At 37.2% G+C, this 23,556-nt stretch overlaps 1 protein-coding gene across 2 annotated transcripts in view; it reads left to right on the top strand.

The window, feature by feature from the left end:
- Positions 1 to 1,660: 1,660 nt before the first annotated feature.
- The window catches only part of KCTD8 (potassium channel tetramerization domain containing 8), a 283,793-nt gene continuing 261,897 nt past the window's right edge, over positions 1,661 to 23,556 (top strand). For both annotated transcript variants that reach the window (XM_008957616.5, XM_055111308.2), the window contains exon 1: positions 1,661 to 3,128. In XM_008957616.5, the coding sequence (XP_008955864.2) occupies positions 2,168 to 3,128 (961 nt within the window). In that variant the 5' untranslated portion in view covers positions 1,661 to 2,167. The remainder of the gene's footprint in view (positions 3,129 to 23,556) is intronic.

Genomic DNA, 23,556 nt, shown 5'->3' with positions numbered 1-23,556 from the left:
CACCTTACTTATCATTAGGGACACTTACCTTATGATAAATGGGCTTCACTAGTAGTGGTTTGAGGCATTATTATTTATTCATCTATGAAGATTATAAAGCATCTATTAATTCATTTATCCAGGAACGATTACTTTAAATCCCGAATATTCTTCTAATGAGGCAGAAAATAGTGTATTTTTTCTGTTATTTTAATACTTGGTTTTAACTTTTAAATGAAGGCTAAAATCAATTAAATTAGTTAATTTGATCAATCAGTTTATAAATTTGGCAGGACACAATAGTTTTGAGTAAAAGGATTGCATGATGATGCATACCGAAACCCCCGTTTTAAGTCTCAGTCCTTTGGCAAATATATTATGTTCTTTCATTGGTCCATTAGGTTCTCTCTGCTTCATATAATGCAACTTCAAAATTGGTATAACATTGTCTATGGATGCAGCTTATAAGGATCAATGATTTAAACATAATTTGTAATGTTCCAAAAATAATGTATTAATTTACAACCGTATCTGAAATTTGATACTTTTTTGGGTGGTTTGAAGAAAAGGAGTTGTTAGTAGGCATTTAACTTTTTAAAAAATATTAAAATCTGTATATCGACTGCTAATGGATAAAGTTCATCTGTAATATTGTTATGATAATTGAAGCAAACTACTTTGTGCCACAATACACCCTTTTCTCTTTTGTACTTCATAAATCAATGATTCTTTATGTTTCTGAACACAAACGTATGCCCCAGGATAGAAGAAATATTTCTCATTTGCATTCCTATTTTCAGTCTTTATCACAAGTAATGCTCATTTTGCAGACTGTACCTGTACTATGTACACATGGAAATTAAGGTGAGCTTAAATTCATATAATTTTTATTTGTGACCTTACTCTTGGGGTTAGAAGACTAATAAAAATATCAGCCACTTCTCTTGTTTGATGGAGCTGAAAGGGAAATGGAGAGATTAATGAGACTGATCAGGATTAGAAAGAATGAACAAATCGAGTAAGTTTCCTCTCAGGCTCTGTCTCTCCCTCTATAAACATTTATTAAGCATCTAATTTAAAACTAAAAATTGTAAAAATGTCGGAAGGAAACAGTTGTTACACACACTCCTTTATTATTGTGAACTGAAAGCAGATTTCAAAGTTTTAAAAATTATTCAAGAATATTCAGTGCACGCAGTCGTGAAATTTGATTCCAAGAGAGGTACGCGCATTTAGCCCTTCACTTAAACTGTATCATAAAGCCACTACAAGAGATGTACCTTCCCACCCTCACGTAATCTTTTTGCAATCACTGCTGGCAAGCCAACATTTGTGGTGATTTCAGATTAGGAGCCTGGCATCTTTGCTATAATCAAAACCTTATTCTCCCCTCTCCGCTCCTCCACTCCTTACCTTAATGAAAGTGCAAAAAACTAGTTTTACTGGGGAGGGAGGCAAGGAAGGAAGGAAGAGAAGAAGGAAAGGAGGGAGGAAAGAGGGTGGGCACAGACCCAAGGAGGGAGTGAAATGAACGAAGGAGAGCGCTGTCCCTTTTTCTCGCTTTTGCTTTAGGAGCTCCCTGTCTGCCTGTCCCCGCGGGTCGGGGAGCTGCACCTCTTGCAGGCTCGGCTCTCGGCCCCGCCCCCTAGCGTCGGAGCCCGGGAGCCGCGGCTGGAGCCTATCTCTTTAAATGACAGCTGAGGCTCGGGTCCCAGTCCGGGGCTTGACGTCAGTGCCTCCTCCCGGGCTGCCAGGAGTAGTTAGCGCCACCGTCGGCGCTCCGGCCTCGCGGCACGCTTGCAAGCTGCCGGGGCGGCGAGTTTTCTTTGCTTCGGCCCCTCCTCCCGCCCTCCCCACGGAGAGCCGAGCAGCAGCCCTAGAGCCTCTCGCAAGTCTCTCTCACACTTCCCCGCCCTCGCCCCAAAGGAGCAGCAGCTCCTTCTTGCCTCTCCATTGCCGCCGCCGCACCGGCGGAGCTCCTCTCCCGCGCGTCTCTCCTCCGATGGAGCTCGGGCGCCGCCGACGCCGCCGCTGCCCCGAACCCTGAGCGGGGCCGCCCCGGTCGGAGGAACGCGCCGCCCAGTCCGAGGGCGCAGAGCGCCCAGGAGCACGCGGAGGGCTGGGGCGCGGGCTCCGGGAACGAGAAAGTGCAGCTCTCTCGGGTCACTGGGCCGGCGGCGGGGGGACTATGGCTCTGAAGGACACGGGCAGCGGCGGCAGCACCATCCTGCCCATTAGCGAGATGGTTTCCTCGTCCAGCTCGCCCGGCGCGTCGGCCGCCGCCGCCCCGGGGCCCTGCGCACCCTCGCCCTTCCCTGAAGTAGTGGAGCTGAACGTAGGCGGCCAGGTTTATGTGACCAAGCACTCGACGCTGCTCAGCGTCCCGGACAGCACTTTGGCCAGCATGTTCTCGCCCTCTAGTCCCCGTGGCGGCGCCCGGCGCCGGGGCGAGCTGCCCAGGGACAGCCGGGCGCGCTTCTTCATCGACCGGGACGGCTTCCTTTTCAGGTACGTGCTGGATTATCTGCGGGACAAGCAACTGGCGCTGCCGGAGCACTTCCCCGAGAAGGAGCGGCTGCTGCGCGAGGCCGAGTATTTCCAGCTCACCGACTTAGTCAAGCTGCTGTCGCCCAAGGTCACCAAGCAGAACTCTCTCAACGACGAGGGCTGCCAGAGCGACCTGGAGGACAACGTCTCGCAGGGTAGCAGCGACGCGCTGCTGCTGCGCGGGGCGGCGGCCGCCGTGCCCTCGGGCCCGGGTGCGCACGGTGGTGGCGGCGGCGGCGGCGCGCAGGACAAGCGCTCGGGCTTCCTCACGCTGGGCTACCGGGGCTCCTACACCACCGTGCGCGACAACCAGGCCGACGCCAAATTCCGGCGTGTGGCGCGCATCATGGTGTGCGGGCGCATCGCGCTGGCCAAGGAGGTCTTCGGGGACACTCTCAACGAGAGCCGCGACCCCGACCGGCAGCCGGAGAAGTACACGTCCCGCTTCTACCTCAAGTTCACCTACTTGGAGCAGGCCTTTGATCGCCTGTCCGAGGCCGGCTTCCACATGGTGGCGTGTAACTCCTCGGGCACCGCCGCCTTCGTCAACCAGTACCGCGACGACAAGATCTGGAGCAGCTACACCGAGTACATTTTCTTCCGTAAGTTCGCAGCCCCGGCGTTTCCCAGCACCCCTCGCCCCCTGCTGACCCGCCGCCAGTTTGAGCCCCGCTGGAGGCCCCGCGGGAGTGTTCGGGGCAGGAGCCGGTTAACTCCTTATAGAGAGCGGCTCTCCCTGCACGATTCCCTTATGCAGTAGACACGATTTACATTTCACCGATTCGGATATTTCCGTCTCTACTCCCCCTTTCTAGAACTCAGTAGCACCCAGCTCCCAGATGTCTACTTGCTGAACTTTATTGATCTTGCCTTCTCGGCCCAGCCCGCTCCCAGATGCCAGGGTCTCCTCGGTTGCGGAGGACAGGGTGGGAGAGACTGGGGCACAGGGCAGGGTGCATAGACCCTCCTCCACCCCTTTGCTTTTGCAGGACTGCTGGGGGTCATTTCATGTGGCCCTCAGTGGTGTCCCTGCAGAGGGCAGGATGCCATAACAAGGCATCGCCTCGCACCGCCTGGATCACCTGCTGTTGGTGCAGCTGCCGCGCGGGAGCCTCCAGTTACGGGTGGTTTTCTAGAGGGCAGGGGAGAAGCGATAAAGGTGCCCCCAGAGCCCCTCGAGGGGGCGGGGGCATGAGAGCAGGTGTGGGGAAAGGGGACTCCTTGACAGATGGAAACCCAGATTTCCCTGCGTCTGTTATCTCCAGTCTAATTGCCCAGTGTTTGGGACAGGGGAGGGTGGAAGGAATTAGAAAGTTTGCATGTCTGAGTGCTGCTCTTAGGGTTGGAGATTAGGAGGGGCAAGGGAGGAGGGAGGGAAGGTGTTGGGGAGGGAGGGGAAGAGAAAGAGAGAATGATTGTGTTTCCTTCTCCAGCCCGAAAGCTGGGGTTGAGTCCACTTTCTCAGGGTGAATAAATAGAGCGATTTTCTGAAATGAGAGAATGAAGGAATAGATTTGGGAAAGCATCTGGGGTGCGTTTTGCAGTGCGCTTCCGGAGCGGGCTATGTGGAGTTCAAGAACTATACCAAATACCATAATCTGAACCTGGGGATTGGGAGTGGGATTGGGAGTGGGGTGGGGCTGTAGTGGGCACAATTCTCAGTGGCGTTTATGAAGTGAAAAGACAACGACTAGAGAGCGATTTGGACAAACGAAAAGCCAGCTGGGATGGCAGCAGGAACATTATTTGGCAAAGGTTTTTCCTTTGGCCAGACACAAGTTAAAACTTGCCTGTAGCATAGGGAGAATAGCCTTGAAATCCTGTGATGGAAATAGACCAGCTTAAATTGAATTTATTTATTTTGGTAATTTAGTCACTACAGTAATTGGGAACTGAACAATTTTCTGGACTTTATTTTGACTGGAGAAATGGAAGGGACCTCTCCTTGCACAGGTGCAAGCTTAACTGGAAGCTTGGCTTAGTGTTTGTATATTCTGGTAACCTTGGAAGTTGGGTGACAAACCACAGCACACAGGTTCTCAGAGTTAGACTACTTTTTAAAGTAATGCTGGATTTCTTGAGACAAATGTTTCAACAGAGAAGCAAATGAAGTGTCTGTCCACTGAATTGGTAGCTAAAAAACTGTCTTAATTATATCAAAGTATTACTTGTTACACAATAAAAAGATTAATGGTCAGAAAAGCCACCCAAGGGAAGATATTTTATTGCTTGTATAAAATTGACATCTCTTAAATATATATTGAGTAATTAAGTATTTTAGCACCATTTTATTTCTTATCATTGTGACCTTTGTCAACAACTTTTTAGATTTTAAACCATTTAAGTCATTTCAATGTAGATTTCCAAGCATTTCAGAAGATAAGGTAAAATGAACTTTTGCCTTTCTTGTAGTTAGTGTTTTTTGTTAGAGAAGATACAAGCATGAATGTTCCGCACAGTTTTCTGAAATTTTGAAAATCTTACTTGGTTTTGGTTTTTCTTGTTCCTCTAGAAAGATGTGGACATGAAAATGATCATTACTTTGATTATGAAGAGATAATACAGGTTATCTCTACATTAGGAAAAAAGTGTCCTTAGTATATTGAAACTGGAAACTTAGTTAATTTAGCTAATGGGATAAATTTGAGAGATATTTGAAATTCAGGATGTTTCACTTCTAGAGCTACAGAAGTGTTAAATATTCATATTATGAATAACTACTTTCAGAGTACTCATATTATTAATGACCTCTGAAATTCATTCATAAAAAGTCCCAGAAATCTAAGGAGGCAACCTATTTTGGGAGAAAATATGCAATTCCAGATTAAATATTGTTCTTTTGAAGTGGTAAGCTAGTCGTTGATCAACCAGGTGGAGTTGTCATTTTAAATTTTGGATGTAAAATTTGTCTTGAGTACTAGAATACATATATTTATTTTATTTTTTACAGCTTTCATTATATTTTTACACATTATTTTGAATGGGATTCATTTTAATATTTGGTGAATGAAAACACACTGTAAAATGTATTTCCATCCTATTCAGTTTAGTTGATGACCGAATGTATTTATCTTATTTGGCAAGTTTCTATTTAAAAAGATTATCGGTGTTATTCATAAGAGCAAAATTACTGGGTGACCTTGTTTGTCCACTTATGTTTTAGATGCAGAAAATAACCTTAATAGCTTTTATTTCCCCCTTTGACACCCTTTTTTTCAGCAAATATTTATTTGTTGTGTGACATTTATTTAGTGTATAACAAATATCAGTCACTTTAACACCTTTTAAAATCCGGGTGACATGTGAACTTAGTAGTTGAAACTGTTGTAGTTTACACACTTGAGCATCAATTTTATTTCCCCCCCAACCCCCGTCACCCCCACCACACCTGAGTTTCTGCAGTAGAGGGGAAGAAAGTGGCAAATGGTTCAGTAATCCCAGATACTGTTATTTTCCAAATGTGTGATCTTGGTTAAATTATTTACTTGTTCTCTGTCTTGGTTTCCTCACCTGTATTACAGGAGTTATCACAGTATCAGTTTTATAGGATTTGAGAATATACATGTAGTGCTTAGATTAGTGCCTGACTCATAATAAAAGCTTAACAAATGTTAGCTGTTAACTGTTGTAATATGTTACTGTTTTTATTGTTCTCGTCAACATTAAATTTTAATTTTGTTTTATAGTAAGTATAATTAATTTAATTGTAAAGTTAATGGAAAAATTATTTTGCAATTAAATGATAGCATACTATACTTTCAGAATTATGAAATAACCAATTAAATAACTAATTTCTTTCCTTGAATTTGAATTTGAATTTTTCAGGCCAAGTCACCAAAGGTTGCTAATCATATTCCAATTGGTTTTTCTGGATTGACTCCAACAGAACCCATTTCCGATTCAGGGCCAAGAAGTGTTTTAGCACTAGGACTTGAAACTTTGGCAATATATTCTGATAAATATTGAGCTAGATTCATATCTCCTTAAGTGCTTGTATCCAAGTCATTGGGTTTTTATGCTCAAGGTTATATACAGGCTATTAAACTTTAATATCAGCTTTATTTGGCTACATGAACCCTTATATCTGTTCTCAGTCTTAACTCATTGTTTATCAAGTGTTTTTAGTACACTGCAACATATACTGGTACTATTAAATTCTATATTATTCTTCTAATACTGAAGATGGATTGTCCTTTCTTGGCGGAAAAACAGTGATTTATTGTGCTTTCTGTTTTTAAGGGATGTCTGCTGAGTGTCATTGTGGCTGCCTTTAGCAATATCTGGGAGACAAAAAAAGACATTTTATGTTGGCAATGAATTATATAGAATATAGATAACATGCCTGGAATGTGACAAGTTGATTATCATTAGATAAAAACTACCTTTTTATGTTTTCTTTCTTTCTCATAATCAGTGAGTTTGCAGAAAAGGTAGTGCTGATGTATTGCTCTTCTAACAGTGCTTCAAGTTTTGAACTCCATATTTTGGTTGAGCAGTATGTGTGTGAATGTACACCTTTCTCTAGGTTGTACTTGATATTCTTTAAATTTGGTATATCTTTTTTTGTTTGTTTGTTTGATACATGAAAATGCCAGATCTAGGAATTAATGCTGTTACTGAACTGGGCTGTGAAATGTAATTTGTCTTAATGAATTTTTATATCCACTCTTTCAAATTCATTCTGATTTATTTCACTGTGTTGAGTTGAAGAAAACTAGTTGAGTTGAAAATATTCAAACAGCTATTCAATCCTGGGCTAGCATGCTTGCTGAATTTAAGAGCTTTCTAAGACACATCTTTAAAAATCATTCTGTTTTGGTGAATACCATTAAAATTGCATCTTTTATGAGCCTAAAAATACTTCTTTGATTACCAAACATCATTTTATGGAAGTTAATTTTGTTAACCACAATTTTAAAAGTTGATTATTTTTCTCCCGAGTTACTACTTATTTTTACAATTACAATGTGAAAATTTTCTCTGCAGCCACATGGCTGAATGACTTTTGAATTAGTGAGGAATAAGCAAAAGCAGAGGATAACTTTTTAAAACATCAAGATTCTGATTTAATGTAGCTAGTTCCAGTAATAAAGCAGACAAAATGACAAAAATCTTGGAGTGCAAAAAGTTTAGAGGCTGTGCTATGACACCGATTGTTGTTTAATGGCATTGAACTTTTATATCTGGCATAATTCTGTCTTTGAACTTATATTTTTTTGTATTGCTATGGCTTTGGCTTTCCCTGCCACCTTTTTCAGCTTTGTGTGGGTCAATCTTTATGCAGGTAATGAAGCTGAAAAACTGAGTGGCTACAAGCTTTATTTGACAAGGTTCTTTCTCTTGTAGCTTAGGATGCTAGGACTTGCAATTTGTGTGTGTGTGTGTGTGTGTGTGTGTGTATACCTTAGTTAAGAAGAAAAAGCCTCTTTGGAAAAAAGAAATATGTATAAAACCAGTATTTAATTATTATCTATTTGACTGTCATAAATTATTAGCTGGAATTTGTTTAAAAATGTGAAAATGATTGTCTGCTTGTCATTTAAAAGTCACCCTTTTTATAGTTAATAAGTTTTTAAATTTTGTATTTTTTTGAGACAGAGTTTTGCTCTGTCATCCAGGCTGGAGTGCAGTGGTGTGACTCGGCTCACTGCAACCTCCGCCTCCCAGGTTCAAGTCATTCTCCTGCCTCGGCCTCCCGAGTAGCTGGGATTACAGGCACCTGCCACCACGCCCAGCTAATTTTTGTATTTTTAGTAGAGATGGGGTTTCACCGTGTTGGACAGGCTGGTCTTGAACTCCTGACCTCAGGTGATCCACCTGCCTAGGACTCCCAAAGTGCTGGGATTACAGGCGTGAGCTGCCATACCTGTCCATAATTTTATATATAGTTAATTGATAATCTATATTTTTAAATGTTCTCATTACAAAAAATAAGATTAAATAACTTTAAAATCATAAAAGTAGTACATTTAGTTTTGGGACTTTTGTTAAAAAAAAAAGTGCAGTTTTAATCAGCACCACTAGTAAGTGCCAATAAAATCTTAATTCATTTCCTTCCAGTCTTTTTTCTGTGTACACATAGATAAAAAGACATATTTTTAAAAAGTCATGGTCATACTATATAGATGGTTTATATGCTGTCTTTTTTTGGTTTATTTGGTTTTATACATTTAATAAGTTTACACATTTAATGAAATTTCCCCCATGACATTAAAATTTTTATTGACATCTTAAATAACAAAAGTACAATACATATACATTGCCACAGTTTTATAAATATTGGTATTGAATATTTTGTTTGTAAGCCCAGAAAAAAATTTGATTATTTCAAGGTACAGAATCTGTTAAAAAATTTACTATCACATTTATTGTCACCTAATTTTATGCTAAGTGTTTTGCATACATTACTTTGTTTATTTCTTATAACATTCCTTGAGCTTGACATTAGTTCCCTAATAGTTCAATTAGAAAACTATGATTTAGGACATTAAGTAACATCCCTGGTTCATAGAGCTTGTATAGGGCTGAGCTGGGATTTGAATAGTTCTGTCTTATTTCAAAGCCCTTACTCTTAAAACATTGAAAAATAATGCCTGTTTCTGGCAGTCAATTTGGCAAATATATTTCAGTGTCTACTGAGTACTTAGAACTTCTGTTTATAAGCAAAAAAGTGTGGTCTGAAACGTATATGAGTGAACTCAAAAATTTAAAATTTATGTTAAATTTCCATAGAAATATAGTAAATATATATTTTATGTCTTGCTGGAAGGGTTATTTTATGGATTAATGCTACCGTATTCATGAATATTTTTATAGTTAAAGAAAATAAAACATTTGACTCCATTTAACACTTTTGAGGGTAACCAAGTTATAGGTTTGATAAAACAGTAATACCTGTAGGCTCGATAAACTGACTTAAAGTGTATTTTTTTTTTTAGTAGTAGTATGAGTCTACACCACCAGAGGTTTTGCAAGGACTTACCTAAAGATCAGAATAATTTTATTTACAAGATTTCAAAGTCATTCCAACAAGTAAATTAGCTACTTTATAATTTGTAAGTATAATGGAAAATATAGGTGTCATCTGCCTATCAGCCATATATGTCTCATTATTAGTTTCTATTAATGATACCAGTTTCTGATTAGTGTCTGATTGTCATACAAATTTAGTTGTATTTTGCTTTTTTAAAAAAGTGAAAATATATGAAGTATTCTGTGCTGAGTGTATATCATTTATAAGTTTATTCCCTGACCCATTGGCTTTTCAGAGTACCTCTTGGCATCACAGTCATGTAATGCTAAGTGAACCCCGGCTGTAGAATCCTTCACACTTCTCTGTCTTTTCTGGGTGCACTAGGATAGGTCCCTCATTGTGTTTCCTACAATTTGTAATGATCTTTTCGCATGTTGATCTTCTACAGTAGGTTTCTGTCTCTGTGCCTGAAAGTGGTATTCTCAGCCCCTCAGGGCAGAGGCTAAGGCCACATTAAGAACTTAAAAAATATTTGTTTTCTGAATGAAAGTGTGAATTAAGGAATGAACTAGACATGTTGGAATTTCCATTAGGTTGTTACTGAATTTGAGGTTTAGTTTCACTTCAAGATAAAGTGCATTTATTGAACAACCTACCAGGCTAAAGCGTGGGTAAGACATACAAATATGAATAAGACAGAGACCTTGTATTTAAGGTGATCACAATAAACTTTATATAATTATGAATTATGTTATAGAGAGGTTACTTAGTATTTTAAAAAGAGGGCAAAAAGCAGGAGTAATGACATGAGAAGTTGTTACATAAGCACCTATATGAAATGAAAATAAGTAAAATGTTAACTAAAATATGGAACAGATTAAAATAATGTTATAAATGAAGTTGTTAGATTTGGAAACACACACATAAAGGTGAACACACACACTTCTTTATATTTAAATTATTGGTGGAAGCTGGGTGCGGTGGCTCACGCCTGTAATCCAAGCACTTTGGGAGGCTGAGGTGGGTGGATCACCTGAGGTCAGGAGTTCAAGACCAGCCTGGCCAACATGGCAAAATCCCATCTCTACTAAAAATACAAAAAATTAGCTGGGCGTGGTGGCGGGCATCTGTAATCCCAGCTACTTGGGAGGCTGAGGCAGGAGAATTGCTTGAACCCAGGAGGCAGAGGTTGCAATGAGCCAAGATCCCACCATTGCACTCCAGCCTGGGGAACAGAGTGAGACTCTGTCAAAAACATAAATAAATAAATAAATAAATAAATAAATAAATAAATAAAAATAAATGATTGGTGGACTAGAAGTTGTAAGGGATCAAAAATTAACTGACTTCATTAATTTAGAGTGTTGGGCAAATATTCCATACCCCAACATACCACAGGTAGTGTTAAGTACTTGCTTTAAAAAAATCTTAGATGCAAAGAGAATATTGCCTCCTGACATAGGCTTTATTATATAAATTAAATGTAGGAAGTATCTGATAATACTGATAAGGTATCTGTAAAAGTAAGGATCCGGTTAATTCTATCTTACAATCTTGATTCATTTTTTAAAAGGCATCTTAAAATATACTTAACAGCTATTACTGTTTAATAATATTACAATATTAGTTTTACTTATATTTCTTAACCTTGTGTCAAAGTAGTTAATAAAAATAAACCAACTTTGCTGGTAATAACAACAGACAGCTTCATGATTCCTAACTGGACACTTACTAGTTCTGTGCTTATTCAACATTAAACTTAGTTAAATGTATGTTCAAAAGTTAACTTGGAATATTATTTCTACCATATTGTAACCAGTCTCTCATTAAACCCTGCTTTTATCGGGGAAAAAAGCAAATAAAATGGAAGAAACTAATATAATAAAGAAATATGTAGTATTGACTTAATATCACCAGAATAGTGAATGATTTAACCACTCAGTTTTGTTATTTTGGTTGATTTCACCAGTTACAATATCAAAAATCTTGAGAATAGGATTCATATTATATTGCTCTTTCTCATCATTTGGCATAATTAGGTGTGCTTTCTAATTTTTGGTATAAGTAAAATAGGGAGAGTAGTACTGTGTTTATGGAGTGACAATGCCAGAATCTGTTGGCCTCTACTCCTAAGAGGTGAATACTTGAACACAATGAATGTTTTAATACTTCTAAATCAGATTCCTTGAAAAATTCTGGCTGTAGCTTTAAGATCTTGGGAAAATAATTTCATGCTCCCTCCTGAAGGGAAAGTGAGAGAAACAATTATATTCACTTTAAAGCTTTGTTATGAGGATCAAATGAAGCAATCCACAGTTAGAATGGTATCAGGCACAAATGGTATCAGGGACACAATTAAAAGCTCAACACATGTTAGCTTTTGCCACTTACTAATTTAAGGGCCTCACAATAATGCATAGGCAATCCCATTTCTTTACAATAATTCTCAGTACCAGATTTCTTCTCTTTTTCTTTTTAAGGAAGTTGAAAACAACTCCTATCTAAAAGCTGCCCTGAAAAGGTCCTGTTATCATTAATGAGTTCTTACTTTTTAAAATTATTGACCTGCTAAGTATAAAATAAATTGTAATGTATTATTAAAATAAGTCTATTCTGGTTGGTTTTTCATTGATTAGGTGGAAAAATGTACTCTTCCAGGTCCAGTGCTGGTCACTGGTTAATTATGACACAATTAAAAATAATACTTGTAGTCAATGGAAATTGTCTCAAACTCTGGGGCAAAGCACTTCTTAATCATAATCTTTATTTATATTTCTGATGAGGGCTTTTAGTTTGCAGTTTCAACAGTTTTATGCAAAATGACAAATTGTCACAGAGCCAGATGGGCTCAAATACTGCCCAGAGTCTAGGCATTTGGCCAAAATTTCAGGCTAGATTTTGGATTCAAATACATATCTTCACAATTTTAAGAAAACTGTGTTAGCTGTCAATCAGCTCTAATTGAAACCACTCTGACATATCTTCAATATAAGTTTTCTAGTTGCTCAAAGTCCAGGTATTTGAAGAAACCAGAGAGATCTGAGGCAGATGCTGGCAGACATTCAGAAATAATTCTCCAATATTCTGATCTCTTTCCTTCTGGTTGGTGAGTCTGCACCTAGCATGTCTCCTTGTAAGGATTCATACATATGATTCCAAAGTGACTTTTGCTTTTGATAAGAAAAGTTGCTACAGTGGCAGCTTTATAGTGAGTGGTGGGAGGTAGCAGGTGTGGTGGTTGCAAATTATTGGTATCATTTATATGGTGGTTTTGGGGATGAATCCTTCTAATGGTGATTCTCATTTAGAGTAAAAGAGAAAGAGATTTAGAATCAAAGTCTTTGGGCTATATTCTTAACCTTCATCACTGTGTAGATTTGTTTTATTTTGTGGTTCTTTACTTTTCTATACCTCAGTTCTTTAGGGAGAAAATGGTAGAAATTGATCGTCTTTTTCACCTTATCTCCATGTAGTGCCATAAGTATTGTGTGCCAAGTAATCTGTGCTAAATAAAAATAGAGTATTTGTCCTTACTTTAGGGTGTCAGGCTGTCATTTCTGTTAAAAATGTGTTGAGTATATTGCTATTAATAAAACATTTACTGAGGTGAAACACCTTTTCATGCTCTATTTCATTTAACGATTTTCAAAAAAAATCAGAAACATAAAAACTATCAAACTGAGGGAAATCCAGATTAGACTAATTTTAAGGTACTGAATCATATCTCTTCTTCAGTTCATTTATATTTATTCATGCATTCATTAACCGATATTATAAACTAAGCAGCCTCTTAGATATTGAAGGTATGGTAGTAAACAGTAGTGAACATATTTCCTACCTTTCATGACTGGGACCATGACATTTGTAAGATATGTGCATTGCCTGACTTTAGACTGCACATGGTAGGTGAATGACATGCCTAATAGACACATAAGATACAAGTTGTGAGGCTCTTGTGAGTGCTCCTTGGCCACTTCTTGAGGCACATTGGGCAGTGTATACTTTCCTTGCCTCTGCAGACATACACAGCTCATTTTCCAACTTGCAGGTATGGGACTTGTGAGTTGCTTTAAGGGTTAAATAACCCAGGCTATTTATGGCCAATCTTGAAGTTTCTTTGGTTAAAAAAAAAAAACTTTCAAAATCATTGTGCACTTCTGGACAGTTTCATGAGTGAATTAAGGGAAACAAAAATCTTGAGTAATGTAATATTTAGGGTTGAAGGCTCTTTATTTTATGGCCTCTGTGAATCATTCATTTTATCCTCTTAAATTAATGGTTTTGGAGGAAGGTGCCAGCATTGTCAGCAGAGCAGTGGCCTTTGTGTGCAAGAGCACCAGTTGTACCTTTTGCTAAGGCTGCAGTTTTGTAGTCTTTGCTTAGATGTTATTGTCATTTTTTTTAAAGTTTCTAGTATGAAAATTTAAACATCATGGAAAAAGAATTGTTTATTAAAAACTCCCACATATACACCTCCTAATTTCAACAATAACCAAAGCATCACTTCATGTCTGTTTCTTTTTTGCTGAAGAACTTTAAAGCAAACCCCAAATATTATTTCACCCCTACATACTTTAGTATCTAAAAATGCATATTTAAAAACATAACCACTATTCCATTATCAACCCTAACAAGATAAATAATATTTCTTGTCAATATCTGATACATCATTCATAATCATATTTCTAAGTTTGTCTCAAAAATATAGCCTTTTTAAAAATAAAGCTCAGGACTATAAATCTTATTTTTATGTCTTTTTTTCTGTTAATATAAGATAATCTCTCTTCTTTGACTCTCACTCCATCCATCTCTGTTTCTCTTTACATGTAATGCCATCAATTTGTTTACAGAAGGAGGTCTTGTTGAGCTGATTAATGTCCCCTGTTCTGAATATATGGCTGCTTGCTTTCTTGTAGTATCATTTAAATTGTTCTTCTGTACCAATATTTTGTGTAAGTGGACACTGACTCGACCATGACTATATTCAACTTCTTTTGTTTTTAGGCAAGACTCTTTTGTTTTTAGGCAAGACTATTTATAGGTGATTCTGTGCCAATTTGCCCCACTAATCAGTTGATGTGAGTGGTGTCAGTCAAATCCCTCCATTGTAACTTCACATCAAACATTTATTTGATAGTTGTATGATTGAATACAATTGCCTGATTCAAGTATTACCATAAGGGATACAAAACTGTGGTTTTCTAATTTGTGTTTTCCGTATTTATTAGCTGGAAGAACTTTCTCTGAAGAACTGCTTAAAATATTGTTCACAGAGGAAAGGCAGGGCAAATGCTTAAGTATTTCTTATTCATAGCCAGTTTTCACAGTGGGAGGACAACCGATCACCTATAGAAGCCCATCTCAATGGGATCAGGAAATTTGGTTTGTAGCCACCTAGCCTCCTCATGCTAGTATACAGCAGGCACATCTGCCATATCCTGCACACCTGGTGCTTCATTTGAATTTGGAAAGAATATCTGAAAGACTTGTAATTTTTATTGAAATACCTACAACTGTATTCATATTCATACACATTTCATTTCTGCAAAAACATCGTTGCATAACTCCCCTTATGGCATTTCTTTACATATTAATGTGTATGTCATAGAAATGAGACTGGTAATTTTAATCTCATAATTTTCAGTGCTTACTTGCAAGTTATCAATGAGGAAAAGTATAAGAAGTAGGATTTCAGTTTGGATAATAAAAAAATACCTGGAGAATATTTATATTGTTGAAGTATATAATTTTGAAATGGTCATATTAGAGTCTAGAATAAAAGAATATCTGTTAAATTGTTAGACAATTGTAGTTGTGATAAAGAGCATGAGGATTCTGGCAAGGATTAGAGAAAATTAGAGATCTTGGCTTACCTTTTGTTTTTGCCACTTTATAGTTATTAATTTCATGAAAATCACTTAATTTCCTTGAGGTTATTTCCCCATCTCCCATTTGAGGAATGATGTGAGCATAAAAGAGAAGACACTTGCTAGGTGTTTTTAGCATCTCAGTTGAATTGTACTATATGAATTGAATCAGTAGTGAAAAGAGCCCATAAATTGCTTCGAAGTAAAAAACAAGGAAGAAAGTAGATTAGAAGCTATTCTACTCTTCATAATTTAGGTAAGATACAAGTTGAAAGTTCTATGCAAGCTATTTGCCAGGTGAATAACTTTTGCCTGTCATTGGAGTATGAACTTAAATCAGTGAAGTGCAAGATATAGGGTAGATAGAGTACAATTATGGACAGTGATAATGCCTGTAAATTGTAATAAATAATCCCACAAAATCCCATGAATGACAGCAATTACTAGGTGACTTCAAACTCCTCAGAGAAATTCCTTGTTAATCCTGAAGTGGGCATTCTGGCCAGTCGAGTTAAGGGGGATAATTTCACACTAGATCTGGTCTCTTTTCCCTATGGAGTAAAGTCTTGCACTGTGTCTGACAGTACTATTTCTTGTGTGAAGTATTGAAAGATGGTATGTTAGGTAGGCTTTTAAAACTGATGATTTCTTCAGTTAGAGACAGTGCTTTCTTTTTTTGTTCAACTTGCTCTCCATGCTCATTAAAGCCTCACACTATGTCTGGCAGCAAGTTGTCACTTAGCAAATATTTATTGATTTAAGTAGGGAAGCTGTGTGATGGGTGAGTATAGACATCTTATGACTGGGTTTAGGAGTGTTCTCGAGTAAACCAGGGCTGCATTTATACCCTATTTCCTTTAGTTAATAACTGTGTGACTTTGGCTAAGTCATTTATTTACTCTGTACTTTGGTTTCCGTTTTGTAAAATTATCAGAATAATAGTGCATATTTCAGAGAGTTGCTCCAAGGATTAAATGATATGACGCATAGAAAGCACTTGGCATGGTACCTTTTGCAAAGTCAAGGCTCACTAAAGTTAACTATTTTACTTGTTATTTATAGACAGTTATGGTGAAATAGAGAAGGAGGTAATTGCCTTGAACTGAATGGAGAGTTCAGGGAAGGCATTAGAGAAAAGGTGACATTGCAAATTACTGACAGAAATGTGGGCATTCATGTAAGAGAGCTTGGGAGCTTTGCTAGTTCATGCAAAAATGGCATGTTCGGGGAATAGTTTGATTTGGCTGGATATCAGGGGAAGTGTTGGAAGAAAAATCTGGAAATGTAGGCAAAGGAAATATGATGTAGCACATTCAATATCAGGAAAAGGATTTTATATCAGAATGTGCATTTTCAAAAAGCAACTGTGGCATCAGACTGCACATAGAATTGGGGAAACTAAATGTGTTTGGATAGTTGGTGGGTATTGAAAACGTTGAGGCTAGGGATGAGTCAGATGAACATTAGTGGAGATAGGGAGTAAGGGACAAATTCTAGTGCTATATAGGTGGTATAATCAAATGAACTTTGGGAGGAAGGAAGTCAGACAACTGGCAGCTGGCCTGTGATTGATTCATTTCTTTTACCAGGGGTATGTCTTGGTGGAAAAAAGACGGAAATAGGTGACCCAGTCTAATCTCCATGTCAACTGGCTGGCCAAGTAAAAGATGAATGATATTTCTAGGAGGAAGAGACTTTATCTAGTGAAGGCCTTTATCAGATGTCTTGTAGTAAATAAGTACAGAATCTATGGGGTATGGCTCACTGGAGAATATCATATAAACTATTCATTTTTCTTTGGGAGTGTAAAATGCAGACTTATATACTCCCATCTGTGAAGAGCTCCATAAAACCTTCCTTGAATTTCTCATCAGTCATTCTGGGTCAGAGAATGAATGTCCCATGTGGGACAGAAGAAACTGGGAAACCAAGTGGGATGTTCCAGACCTTTCTTTGTTTCATCTAGTCCTGCACTTTTGAAATTATTAGTGAAAGTTTATACTCTTATCTCCAACTCATGGGAGTCTGATTAGATCATCTGCTCCTATGTCTTAGGTCAGACTTTGTGATCTATTGGATATGGAGAAGACTGAGAAAAAGATATAGGTAATGACTCCAGAGTTGGTGATGGCTTTATCTTAGAGAGGATATACTGAATGAGTGAGTCCCTGCTTCTGTCCCTAAGGAGAAAATAATAAAGTCAATTTTAGATCCATTAAAATTTAAGGTATCTGTGTAAGTTTCAGGTGGAAGTGTTCCATATGCAAGCTCTGGAGGTCAGATAAATAATCAGTGAATTTGGAGAGAAAGATAACTGTGCTGAGGTTCTTGAATGGTGATAAAGAGGAGCCTGGAAATGATATTGACAAGGGCCAGTCAGACATTGGAAGTAACGGAAGAGTGGTTATGGAAGCTATGGGCGAAACAAGTTTTAAGTGCAAAGAATGTATACTTAACAATACAAATGCTCCAGAGAGTTGATTGTAGATTAAGACTAAAAATATCAATTAGATTTGCCACTTAGGAGTTTAGTAGTGATTTTAGAGATAATGAAAGAAAATTATAAACTTGCAATGGTAACAAATTGCAGAACTGGAGGTAGTCTGGTGTGGTTACATAAATAGAGAGGGAAGATAATGGGATTGATCTCATTTGTGGATTCTTAGTGTGGGTGTTATGAAGAACAGATCAGAGCTAGTTAATGCTGATAAAAGCGTAGTTAATGCAACCAGTTGCTTCTTCCAGGATGGGTAAAGAAATAAATAAAGCTGTATTAGTCTGAGGTACCTGTAGTAGTATCACCTGGGATGCTGGTAAAAATTGAGCATTTGTTCCCTACTGAATTCAGATCTCTGGGGAATAGTGCTTGGGCTATTCTCTAAGACACTTCCCATATTGTTTTAGAACACGTCTAATATAAACAAGAGGATTCTGAAAAAGATTATGGTTTTGCTAAACTATTAAGTGAAAAGAGGACAGAGATCTGTATGTATAGAATGCTATTAACCATATTTAGAAAGAAGCAAATAAATATCCATTCATTAAAAAACATGGAAGGAAATGCACTTAATTATATCTATGTTGTAGGATACTGGATATAAATAATTTTTTTTTACAAATCTTTTAGTTGCAGCTTTTTATTTTATAATTAAAATAAATTGTAATTATTAAAAAATAAGAGCTAATAAATAATATCTATTTCTATATAGTAGATTGTAGATATAGGAATAAAATACTGGCTCCAATAAAATGTTTTAATAAGGATAAAAGAGAGAAAGGACATAAAGACATTTTAACCTGAGTTAGATACAGGGGGAAAGGAATTTGAGAAGAACACGTAAAAGCAGAGCTTTGTGAAAATCAAATCTCATGTACTGTATTTCATAATTTTGTCTAGGGAAGCCCATGCTCTTATATTCCAGAGATTACAGATGTTCAAGCTCTCAACTTTTAGCCACTTTTTTGACCTACAGCTAAACCGTCAAGGTGTCGTGGAACAAATAATAAAAAATTACAAATCATTTAACAGAATCAATACAGTAATGTGGAGGAAACATCAGTCTGAAAAATGCTAGGGTCACAAATCCCAGTTTTGTTAAGAAAATCCAAAAGACCATCTTAGAGGAATGGCTGAAAAATGCCATGTATTTCTGGTCACCTGAGTATATCTGTCAAAAGATACCCTGATAAGAATTGGATACAGGAGACTAGAATATTCTTTGGAAGACATAGAGTAAGGTTTTTTTTTGTTGTTGTTGTTTTTAAAATTAATTTTTTTTATGAAGCTCAGCATTGCCAGATTCTAGTGACTGTATCAAAATCACAGATGTTGACTGGGTGATCATTATAGGCTAAACTCTTGAAAGAAGGGTATCAAAATGTTTGTATCATAGATATCATCCTTAACTTAGGGGATTTACAATATAGGTGGGGAAACAAAATAAGTAAGATCTTTATCCCGAAGATAATAGCAAATATTAAAGATACTGAGACAAGGGAAGACGTGAAGGGAGTGGATTGTAACAAGAAAGGCCTTTGGGAAAAGGGATGGATAGGAGAGAAACTGAAGAAATAATTATTGTGCTTTTGTGAGAATGGGGGTGTATCAGAACTTTCTCTACTTTCTATTCAGTTTTGCTGTGAACTGCTCTAAAATAGTTTATTAATTTAAAAGAAACTAAAACAAATTTTAAAAATTAAGGGGGATTAACTTTGTCAGTGGTTGCTTAATACCTATTCTTACATATCGTAAAGTTTTTATTGCTATTGTAAGTTATATTTTAAAAATTTGGTTATTGAAGTACAGTTTGTTTTTATATAATGATTTTGTATTCATCTTTTACTTCTAATAAGTTCATAGGTTCTCCTAAATATTCTGTGTAATTAATCGTAGAGTCTGCAATGGATGACAAGAAAAAAAAAGAAAGAGAAATAACCATCAGGGCTTATAGACTGGTGATTACTGAGTGCAAGGGAGGTGGGGAGGTGGAGTAAAAGGTGAGTCTAATGCTTCAGTGGTTAGTGCCTAAGGGAGCTTACTGAAATATAGAAGTTGAGAGGAAAAACTGATTTAGGAGCAGGAGGGAAATAGTGAGTCTAGTTTATTATATTACGTTGGATATTAAGGTCATAGCCAAATCCATGAGAATTTTTACATCTGTTGTCTTCAAAACATGCCCTCATGGAAGGAGGGTTACCAATAAACATCCTAGGTAGAAGGATCACCAAGGGGAGACAAAAAGGTTGGTGATGGAGCACCATTTGGCTCCACATATTTTTCTGGTCACTAATTCAGGACAACAAAGATAGGCCATATGCTATGTACACATATTTGCTTCACCTCTAGAACTATTAGTTCAGAATTTCATGGGCCATAACATACTCCCTTTCCAACTTGTGTAATTACTCTAATATAACTTTCTTTCAATATATACTTTCTTTCAATCCATCTGTCTTTTGTTCACTGCCCTTGTTATTTAGTTTAGATTACAGTTTTATAACTGCAGTGACACTCCTGGAAATATCCTGAACACTCTTGCTCCTCTGTCTTTTTTCTTTTTTCCAATTCTTCTTCTGACCCCAACTCTAATGGGGACCATTTAGCAACTTTTCCCTGCTATAACCAACCAGCCTAGAACCATTCGAGGAAGTCACCCAACAGAGCAGTTTATTTCTACTGAATATCCATGAAGACAGCTTTCAATAGACCTTTAGTACTGGCTGACAGTTCTCCTTTGATTCTCTGCTAAGACTTCTAATTTTAACAGTACATTCTTAGTATAACTTTATTTTTTGTGTTTTTTTTAAACCCCCCAGTTACATCACCCATTCCTTACTATCAGTCTCAATAAATGTCTTTGTCTTTTTCTTGACAGAGAAAAGGAAAGCCATTGCAATTTATTAATCTTCCTGCTCCTTCATTTTCCTGCTGCCAGGGATATAAACCTGTCCACACTGAACCCATCTTATCTGCCGTCCCTTCTGTTCTAATAGTAGAGGAACTATCCCTTCTATCCTAGGACAGTTATTCCATTCCATGCTCTGGGCTCTATTACCTGCAGTCTTGCTAGGAATATTATATTAATGATTATTCCTTTTATTTGTGGACATTCAACATCTCTCCCTCTCAATTATAAATTTCCCATTACTTTTAAAACTTGCCAGAGTTCCTTTAATTAAAAACAATAATGACATGGCCACAAAGTTATTCCTTATGTTTAATCAACTATCAACCTACCCAGCTGAACTTTTTGAATGGTGTATATTTTTATGCCAGTGTTTCATTTTTTGTTTTCTGTTGATTCTCACATCTCAGCACATGCCAATTTGGCTTGTTGTCCTCAGCATGCATCCAAAACAGCCCCTTCAATGGTCTCCACTATTTTCTATCTATGCCCTTAAATCCAGTGGGTACTTCTTTCCTTGCTTATTTCCACATCTTATCAACATTTGACACTGGTGACTACTGTAACTTGAAACACACCTCGTTTTTGCTTCTGTGCAGGGTTGTTGCATATGGCTGTTCAGCTTGTGCCTAAATTAGGAAATAAAATCTAATGTGTGAGCCCTTGTCCAATACTTGTACAAAAGCGTGGACCAATGTCAGGCAGAGGAAAGAGTAGCTTTTTTTAAAAATCTTTCCAGAAGGGATACTTTTAGGGTCCTTGATTTTATGACACAACACTGCTTATCGCTTTGGCTCTTCCTTTTGTTTCCTTTGTAGGTTCATAATTCTCTACCTACCATTTAGATACTGGAGTTACTTTAGTTCTTCTCTGTCTCCCTTCTCACCATCTCCATGCCACCCAGAGATCTCATCACCATGATGCAATGATGATTTATGGGAAGATGACTCCCAAATTTATATCGATAGCATGGACTTCTCCTTTGGGTGCCATACCTACTGGTATACCCAGACCCTACTAGAAATTTCCATGTTAATATGTAAGTGGTGTGTTTGGTTTAATATGTCTAAATTAAGCCCAAAATTTTTAATCTCCCTCCTTCTCTGTGATTTGACAACATCTGCTTATATTTCAGTGTGGTCTTTAAATGACCGTTCTGTGCCTTCTGATACACAAACCAAAAATTTGTTAATCTGCTTTGACACATTCCTCTACTTGTTTTCCTTTTAGAGTTGAAAGGAATTATATGTGTTTTCTAGTTTAGAAGTATTTAATCTGAGGTACAGGGACCTTTTGGAGGTCTGTGGATACTCTGACATTTGTTTTACAATTTTATGTGTATAATCTTGTGCACACTTTTGGGAGAGAAGGAGGTTCCTAATGTTCACAAGATTCTCAAAGGGAGCTATAATCCCAAAAATATTGATAACACTAATCAGTACTTTGATTAATTTCCTCACTCATGTATGAGGAAAATGAAGCCCAGAGTGGGTAAGTGACTTGATCAGAGTCTTAATTATTAATTGACTGGAGGCAAAATTAGGCTCCTGACTTCTATGCCACTTCTCTTTTCCCCATGAAGGCATTAGTGGTCAAAATGAAATTGTTTTCTATAGAGGTCATCACTTCTTATCATAAATGAAGCTACACTGAAAGTAAAATAAGTCTTGAGGTACATATTTTTTGCTGTACATAACCTTTTGAAAATTCCGTTTATAATTTATCTTAAATTCAAACATGTATACTTAAATGTAACATTTAAAAATGTTTTCATCAAATTTTGTATTTATATTAAAAAAATTATGATAGAATGAATTTCTTTTATACTTGTTTGGACAAACTAATTTCTATTATGTTTCATGTGCTCTGGTCTGTCTCTGAATTGTGATTTCATTATTACCCAACCCAATCCCCTAGGCCTATTTTACTTTTCAAAGTAATAATTAGGCCTCCACTGCTATCATAAGATGTCAAAAATGACAAGGGAAACATTGTACGTTTATTAACTTCATAGTTTTATTTTTCATATTAAGGTCTAATCATTTGGAATACTCTTGTATGTGGTATTAAAAGGTGGAAATCCAGTGTTATTTTATTTTTTCTATCTACTAAACTATTTTTGTCTATTTAATGTATGCTGTGACATTACTCATCACTTTGATTTGTGATATAAACTTACTCGTATGTTAAGTTCTCTTGCATGCTTTGGAGAATTTCTGAGTCTCTCTACTTTGTTTTATTTATCTGTTTTTTGTTAATATTGTATACTATTTTTATTAGTGTGGTTTTGTGCATTCTTTCTTAAGTCTTTGCAGGTTTCTTTTTCTAGTATGAAAAGTATTTTATTACTGATTATATTCTGTAGATGGTTATTTGGTTATTTCTGGTGCAGAGAGATCTTCATGAGTTTTATAAATTGATCTTTTATCACAGTCTTTTGTTAGTTTCAATAGTTTGCCTGTTAATTCCATTTTTTTCTATTTTAGACCATTGTGTTATCTACATTGTAGTTTTATTCTTTCCCTTCTAATATTTACACTTTTTCTTTCTTTTTTCTTTATAGAACTTGCTAGGATTTATAGTAATACCCAAAGCATATCTAATATTTCAGTTCTTAGACTTCTTATAATTTTGTGATTCCCCTGAAATTCGGTATTTTATATGAATTATATGTAAAATTGTATATAATTTTACTGTAAAAGGACAGTGTGTAAAGGTTTTCCCTTAAATGTAATATTTAAGCATAATGTTTACTTTAGGTATTTGGTTCATAACCATCACCAAG

This window comes from Pan paniscus, chromosome 3, assembly GCF_029289425.2.
Source record: "Pan paniscus chromosome 3, NHGRI_mPanPan1-v2.0_pri, whole genome shotgun sequence".
NCBI lineage: Eukaryota > Metazoa > Chordata > Mammalia > Primates > Hominidae > Pan > Pan paniscus.
The sequence above is the reverse complement of the archived record's forward strand: the minus strand, read 5'-3'. Positions and strand labels throughout refer to the sequence as shown.